This window comes from Mus pahari, chromosome 11 (assembly GCF_900095145.1).
Source record: "Mus pahari chromosome 11, PAHARI_EIJ_v1.1, whole genome shotgun sequence".
NCBI lineage: Eukaryota > Metazoa > Chordata > Mammalia > Rodentia > Muridae > Mus > Mus pahari.
Genome location: NC_034600.1, coordinates 56,942,830 through 56,950,686, shown reverse-complemented (window position 1 = coordinate 56,950,686; position 7,857 = coordinate 56,942,830). Strand labels below are relative to the sequence as shown.

General features: G+C 40.9%; 1 protein-coding gene across 2 annotated transcripts in view; it reads right to left on the bottom strand.

The window, feature by feature from the left end:
• The window catches only part of Agxt2 (alanine--glyoxylate aminotransferase 2), a 49,468-nt gene that overhangs the window by 8,511 nt on the left and 33,100 nt on the right, over nt 1–7,857 (bottom strand). For both annotated transcript variants that reach the window (XM_021208503.2, XM_021208504.2), the window contains exons 10-11: nt 6,851–6,983; nt 4,611–4,702 (exon numbers count right to left, since the gene is read on the bottom strand). In XM_021208503.2, the coding sequence (XP_021064162.1) occupies nt 4,611–4,702; nt 6,851–6,983 (225 nt within the window). The remainder of the gene's footprint in view (nt 1–4,610; nt 4,703–6,850; nt 6,984–7,857) is intronic.

Below are 7,857 nucleotides of genomic sequence, written 5' to 3'. Positions count from 1 at the left end.
TAGTTTTTTGAGACAGGGTTTCTCTGTATAGCCCTGGCTGTCCTGGAACTCACTTTGTAGACCAGGCTGGCCTCGAACTCAGAAATCCACCTGCCTCTGTCTCCCGAGTGCTGGGATTAAAGGCATGCGCCACTACGCCCAGCTGGAGACCCATTTCAACTAGCTATAGGAACCTTTGATTCTTGACAAGACACATACATGTTTCATCTGTACTTAGTTAAAAATAGTTGTGTGATGTCAGGCTGATCTTGAGGTTTTAAAGACTAATTGGTCCACCCAAACCCTCCTTCTCATCTGAATTTGTTTGGATGACCTAATGCTGAAAAGATAATTTGGACTCTGGCTGGAGAAGCAGGTTGAGTAACTACATAGGCTTAGAATTTTTTAAAACCTACTGTAATAAGTGCTTTTTAATGCTTTAACCTCCCTCCTAGCTCACCCCCCACCCCAGAGGTAATGGAAAGGAAGGATTAATAGGGAAAAGGGGGATGTGGACCTATTTAGAAATAGTTTTTTGGTGTGTTTTTCTCTATAAAGTCATGTGGTCTCCTGACTTGTTCCCTGAGGAGGTTTTCTGGTTTTGCTTCATAGTTTTAGTGTGTCCTAGTTTTTAAAAGTTTGTGGGGGGGGAGGGGAGCTGACAACGCTCTTCGGTTAGAGCAGATTGCAAAGTCGGCTGGCTGTACACTTAGAGAGTTTGTGGCTAGAGGCAGAAGTGCTTGGAAAAGAAGAAGGGCTTTGCTATTGGATCGCCTTGCTGTTCTTTGCTGGTCTTTACTGGCTTTGCTGGCACTGGTCTTCCCTGATGATGCATTGGCTTTGGTTTGTTTCACCTTCTTTGCTTATTGTGACTTCGTAGAGAAAAATGCACCCTCAAAAACTTATGGTGGTAGCTCAGCAGCTTCTTGCTGCTTTGATGGATTTGGGCTGATTGGCCTTGATTCTTTGGGGTCAAACTGCTATTGTTAATTTGTAAGTGGTGTTCACAAGCCAAGATCTAGCCATATCACTCTTAGACATATTCCCAAAGGATGGTTCATTCTACCGCAGAGACACTGGCTTAACCATGTTCACTGTAGCTCTATTCACAACAGTCAGAAATTGGAAACAGCCTAGATGTTCCTCAAGAGATGGATGGATAAAGAAAATGTGGTACATTTACATAAATGAGTATTACTCAGTGGTTAAAATAATGACATCATGAAATTTGCAGGCAAATGAATGGAACTTGACAATATTACTCTGAGTGAGATAACCCAGACCCAGAAAAAATATGGTATGTATTCACTTATAAGTGGATGATAGCTGTTAAATCAATGATAACCACACAATAATCAGTAGAAGCACAGAAGGTAGGTATATAGTAAGGGACCCAGGAGAGAAGGAACAGAGAGATCTTCCTAGGAAAGGGTGAAGGTTAGAGAGCTATAGATGAGGGTGGTAGTGGACTGGAATGGCAACGACAGGGAAGAGGAGGATGAGGGAGGGAATACAGGAGAGACAGCTGAAATTCAGGGCCATTTGTGGGGTAATATGAAACCTAACACATTAGAAAGATTCCTAAAATATATACAAATTTTAGTAAATCTTAATGAAATTGCCAAAATAATGGGGAGATAGTCCCAAATGGTCATCTCTTGTCACCAAATGGTGCTTCCAATACCAGGATTGGCTTGCATGTAATTGAGTTGTTGCCAATTCTCAAATTGTATAACACACACACACACACACACACACACACACACACACAGACACACACACAGACACACACACACAGACACACACACAGCATAGTTAAAACAATCTTGAATAATAAAAGAACCATTTGAGGTATCACCATCCCTGATTTCACATTGTAATACAGAACTATAGTAATACAAACCATGTGGTAGTGGCATTAAAAACAGACAAAAATCCTCCAAACAACAACCCAGGCTGATGCCAAGACAATAATTGCTCTCCACAAACTGACGGCAAGACCCCATTCCTGAAGACAGCACCCACACAACTCACTAAACATGGAGAAGTTGAGCCGATGCCTACCTGCAACCCTCAGCCCTACATTCTGGACTCTTTGGTACAGAAAGATACTCTGTATGCTACCAATGGAGTAAGGCAAATACCAAGTGACAAACCCTTTGATCTCCAGTGCTTTCCTGCCTGCCAGATATGCTTAGTGCAATGGTGGTACAACCCTTGTGGGAGTAACCAACCAATACTGATTTGACTAAGGCCCACTCTGAGAAAGGAAACTCATACTGACTCTGCTTTGGTTGTGAGGAGCCTGAGACTAGATAACCCAGAGTGTGTGTGTGTGTGTGTGTGTGTGTGTGTGTGTGTGTCTGTCTATCTATCTATCTATCTATCTATCTATCTATCTATCTATCTATCACGTATAGTCAGACATTATGCAGAAAGGCAGAAAGTGAGATACCTAAACAAGATGTTTCTTTCAAAGTCTTTTTCTCAGGGCTCAGATATATATATATATATATATATATATATATATATATATATATTCTCTATAAATGAAAACAAATGGGTCTCTATATCTAATTTTTGTGCCTTTTCATAGGCTCTTTTTCTTCTGTTTTTCCTTATCCCAATATGTTAACAATTGTTTTATCTCACTGCATTTATTTTATTATTATCCCTTAGAAGCCTTTATGTTTTCTTGTGAAAGACAGAAAAGGGAGGGGTAGAAGGAGGAAAAACATGATCAGAATGTTATTATCTGAGGGAAAAAAATCCATTATCAATAAAAGGGGGAAAAACCTGGTGGTATCAACAACAAAAAATAAAGTCACATTTCTTCCCACTCATTCATGTTTCCTGAGTTAATCATACTTTAAAATAAGCATTTAATTAGCAATAGTGGCTTTGATTTCTTTATTTATATCTAAAATACTTTTACATTCCTTACTAGGTGAGTCATATTCATAGTTCAAAATAAGAATAAGAAACACAAAGATGTAAACAGTAGAATGATTTGCACTGACCCCTGACCCTAGCCTATAAACCGAACCTTAAAAAAAACTCTTTAGATGTTCTTTCGGAAACATGTTGTACTTATTTAAGCAAAAGGCATTATACATTTTGGCCAGGACATTTTACAAAACAAAACAAAACAAAACAAAAAACAAAAATAAGAAAAACCAACCTATTTTTCAACTTAACAATGGATTACTAAAGATAAGGACTTGGGACACTTTATTACTAAGTCGATTCATCACAGTAATAGTAATTGGTTTTCCCCTGGGGACTATGAAGAGTAGCTCTTTTTTTTTTTTTTTAAAGATTTATTTATTGTTACATGTAAGTACACTGTAGCTGTCTTCAGACACACCAGAAGAGGGCATCAGATCTCATTATGGATGGTTGTGAGCCACCATGTGGTTGCTGGGATTTGAACTCAGGACCTTCAGAAGAGCAGTCAGTGCTCTTAACCGCTGAGCCATATCTCCAGCCAGAAGAATAGCTCTTAACCCTCATCAAATAAGCTTCTTTTTCTGTTGTAAATGGCAATCAATGCCCATAATTGGTCCACACATTGAGAATAAGGAACTGTGGAATGCTCAGTTCTAAATGGGACATCTGTATCACATCCATACCCTTGAAGATTCGGGGATCGTTGTGGAGCAGGGGATGAAATGGCTGTAAGACCAGAAGGAGCATATGTTTGCTAGGTTGCTGGCCGTGACATTGACAGCGCCGTTGTACACTCAGACTCACACTGGCTGAGACTGTGTGCACAAGACCTGTACATGACACGGAGCCAGTGAAAAACCCCAGAATGGATGGAGGGAAGCCCACCAAGTCCCACTCCTATTTGAGGAGCTATTAGCAACTGCAGGCTGCTTGGGGAGGGAGAGGCAGTTTTTTTCAGAAAAGCAGGCCCCGAGATCCAATGCATCCAGACCCCTGATCTAGTGCATGGCCCTACAACCATGTACATATAGACATCACTAAATAGACTTAGTGAGTTAGAAAAGTAGCCCATGGAGTGGGGAAGAAAAGGTTGTGGGAGGTTATAGGGAAGTAACTAAAGTGGAGAAAAAAGGGGGTGGATTTGATTAAAACACATTATATGCATGTCTGAAATTCTCAAACAATAACATTTGTTATAAGCTTGTCTAAGATTAAGCTAAAGGGATATGATAGGGCCGAATAGTTTTCTACGAGTAGCTGAATTTCCCAGATATGACCTGCTAAAACCTAGTTTATCTATAGTTCTTTCGTTTATGACGACAGCAGAAAGAAAAACAGTCATGGCATGTGACACAAATTAAAATGGTGAATAGCGGTTACGCCGACACATCAAACACTACCCAGAAAACAAGAAAAAAAAAAAAATACAGTGTTCTCACCTGCATAGGCCGATTCTAACATTTCCCATGCATGTGAGGTTGATTATATATTACCTCTCATTCAGAACTTCAAGCACCCAAAGACAGAGACTATGAACTGGAGACAGTATTTAAATTGGTGAATTGCCAATTACATTTCTGCTTCACCATTGCAATGTGATAGAGTTATGATAATGTGGCTTAGAAACAGTTAGTACAGTACTTAGTACAGTCAATGAAGTTCATCTGAGAAATGCGACAGACCTCAAGTACAGCAGATCCAATGGCGCAGGCCAGGGGATTTCCTCCAAATGTGCTGAAGTGATGCAAACGTTTAGCCAAAGACTTCGCAATTTCTAAGGTTGGAAAATAAAGGCGGTTAAAGTGGCAGGTTCTTACTCTGTGTGTCTCAAGGTGACATTGGGGCTACATGCACTTTTGTCTTATAATGACATCCATTATTTTTCTCCTTCACTCATCTAACAGTGATGAACTGAACTGTGTCTCCTTAAAATCTGTATGTTTAAATGCTAGGACCAAGAATGGCTATGTTTGGAGACTGAACCTCGTAAGTGGGTCATTAAAATGAAATGGGCTACTATACCGGGGGCCCGTAACCCACTGGACAATGTCTGTCTCAAAGAGAGACTGTAGTGTGCTCTCCACCTCTGGTGAGCACACACAGGGAAGGTCATTTGGAGAAGTGATGAGAAGATGGGCATCTACAAGGGCAGAAGAGAATCCCAGGCAGAACCCAGCCCCGCAGGCACTCTGAACTTGACAGCCTCCTCATCGGTAGGAAGAGAAATATCTGTTGTTTATGCAGTTGGTTCATGGGATAGTGCATTGTCAGTCTGAGCTGCCTACTACAGTGGATAAGGAAGACAGCTTACTCTGTAACAACACACTCTTCAATGTATTATGTTATTTAGAAAGCACCCTAAAACTTGACCTGTAGGATTTTTTTTTCTTTTTTTTTTTAATTATTATTTTCTTTATTTACATTTCAAATGCTATCCCGAAAGTTCCCTATACCCCTCCCTGCCCCTGCTCCCCTACCCACCCACTTCCACTACTTGGCCCAGGCCTTCCCTTGTGCTGGGTCATATAAAGTTTGCAAGACCAAGGGGCCTCTCTTCCCAGTGATGGCCGATTAGGCCATCTTNTGCTACATATGCAGCTAGAGACACAAGCTCAGGGGGTACTGGTTAGTTCATATTGTTGTTCCACCTACAGGGTTGCAGCCCCCTTCAGATCCTTGGGTACTTTCTCTAGCTCCTCCATTGGGGGCCCTTTGTTCCATCCAATAGCTGGCTGTGAGCATGCACTTCGGTGTTTGCCAGGCACTGGCATAGCCTCACAAGAGGCCGCTATATCAGGGTCCCTTCAGCAGAATCTTGCTGGCATGTGCATTAGTATCTGGGTTTGGTGGCCGAGACCTGTAGGATTTTATATAAGCTCTTCAATTAACCACACCTTTTATTTCTACTCTTGAGAGTAAGACAGAAGCAGAGTGGAAACGACCTCATAGGACCTATTTATTAGCACAGTTCTGGATTCTGTCAAGAATAGTTCATTGTATTTCACTTTCTGTAACCATACATTTTTTTTGCTTTTAAATAAATGTAATAATCATACAGTGTAATGGATTCCATCATTGCATTTCCATATACAGCTTTGTTTTTGTACCTTTGCTCATTCGATGAAAACATAGCGCAAAGATTTTAATTATTTAATGGCTCAGAAAAGTACTGATTATTGGGGGAAATATAAACAAAATAATTTTCAATGATCAATGGTTTACAAGAAATAATACCCATCATAGCTCACTACAAAAGAAAATTAAATTTTAACCTTTATTTCATAGATCAGTGGTTCTCAGCCTTCCTAATGCTGACCCTTTAATACAGTTCCTCATTCGTGGTGACCACCAACCATAGAAATATTTCTTCACTACTTCATAACTGTAATTCTGCTACCGTTATAAATTGTAATATAAATATTTGACATGCACAATATCTGATATGCATTTCTCAGTGGGATCAAACCCATAAGTTGAAAATTGCTCACATAGAGTGTTCTGGATAAATGAGATTTTTATTGTAGATAATTGTTTGGGTAATGGAACACTGCCAGAGAAATCTGGACCTTGAATGTATAGTTAATACCATGGGAAGACCAAATGAAGAGTCTGTTTCAAGAAAAGATTCTTTTGGAAGTTTCAGGGTTTTGTTTTGTAACACATTTTCCTAACTCTCTTGTGCACGGTAGAACTCTGACTTTAATTACAGTGATAGAAGAGGTTGTCTTCTCTCTAGCACGATAGGAATGGCTGCGTCTCTTCCTTCTGCCCCATGGCCTGGCAGGCAACATCTTTTCATTCACTTAGACAATATATCATGTGGTCCCCACCCCTGCCTCCAGCCTCTGCACACTGAAACCCATGCTTTCTATCATTGCATGGTGTAAAGGGCCCAGGAGTGTGAACATGCTGGACATTCTACCTGGAGTCGTCACAACTGCAGCCATGGGGAAGCCATTTCCAATCCCTTTAGCCATGGTGACAATGTCAGGCAGTACATCATGTGTTTGGAAACCCCAGAAGTGAGAGCCCAGCCTGCCAAAGCCTGTCTGCACCTGGAAGTGTGAAAACAAACAAACAAACAAACAAACAACCTTCAAAAACAAAACCAAGAAGCCTTCTTGTCTCTCCTTGTTCCTTCTGTATCTTTACACTCTCATGGACAACACCCCGGATTTGTGGCTGAGGTTGGAGGTACCAAAAGCCATTCGCCAGCTTTGTGGGACTCTGGAAATATTCTTTGTGTCTTTTGAATCTCGGTTAACTAACCTACCACAGAGAAATGATCTTACTAACCTAGCAGCGCACAGGGCTGCTTGCCAGGTAAGTAGATCACAGATGCAAAGGGCATCAGAATGTATAACCCTCCTTATTAAGTCTCTCTGATGCATAGGACAGCCAGAGAGAAAAGCAGAAAAACTGGCTCAGGCCCACCCTGGAGGAAGCAAGAGTAAGCCCCTGTCCAGTAGGGCTGAGTGCTTACCACCCAGTGAGAACAGTATCTTCCTATCTTCATGCATTCGGAGGACTTAGCTGAGCCGGTGAGTTCAGAGTAAAAATGTTTTAATCTAGAGCTGGCCGTACACTGAAAGCCGGTCATAGTTTTTGTTTACACCATCTCTACTCTTACTGACTTACGTTTCAAATCTACCTCTATCACCCTAAGTCCCAGTAGGCTCCGTTCAAAGCATTCTAGGCACAAGACCACCAGATTGTTTCAATAGACTCTTATTATCAATGTATGAGTCTAAAGGCAGGGACCCATTTCATCACACCCCTACCCCTATCTACTGAGTTAGATTCTTAATATTTGTAGAAGGAAAGAAATCACGACAGAAAGATGTCATGGACATCTTCAGATAAAAGCCTTTCTTGTTCTCTCTCTCTCTCTCTCTCTCTCTCTCTCTCTCTCTCTCTCTCTCTCTCTCT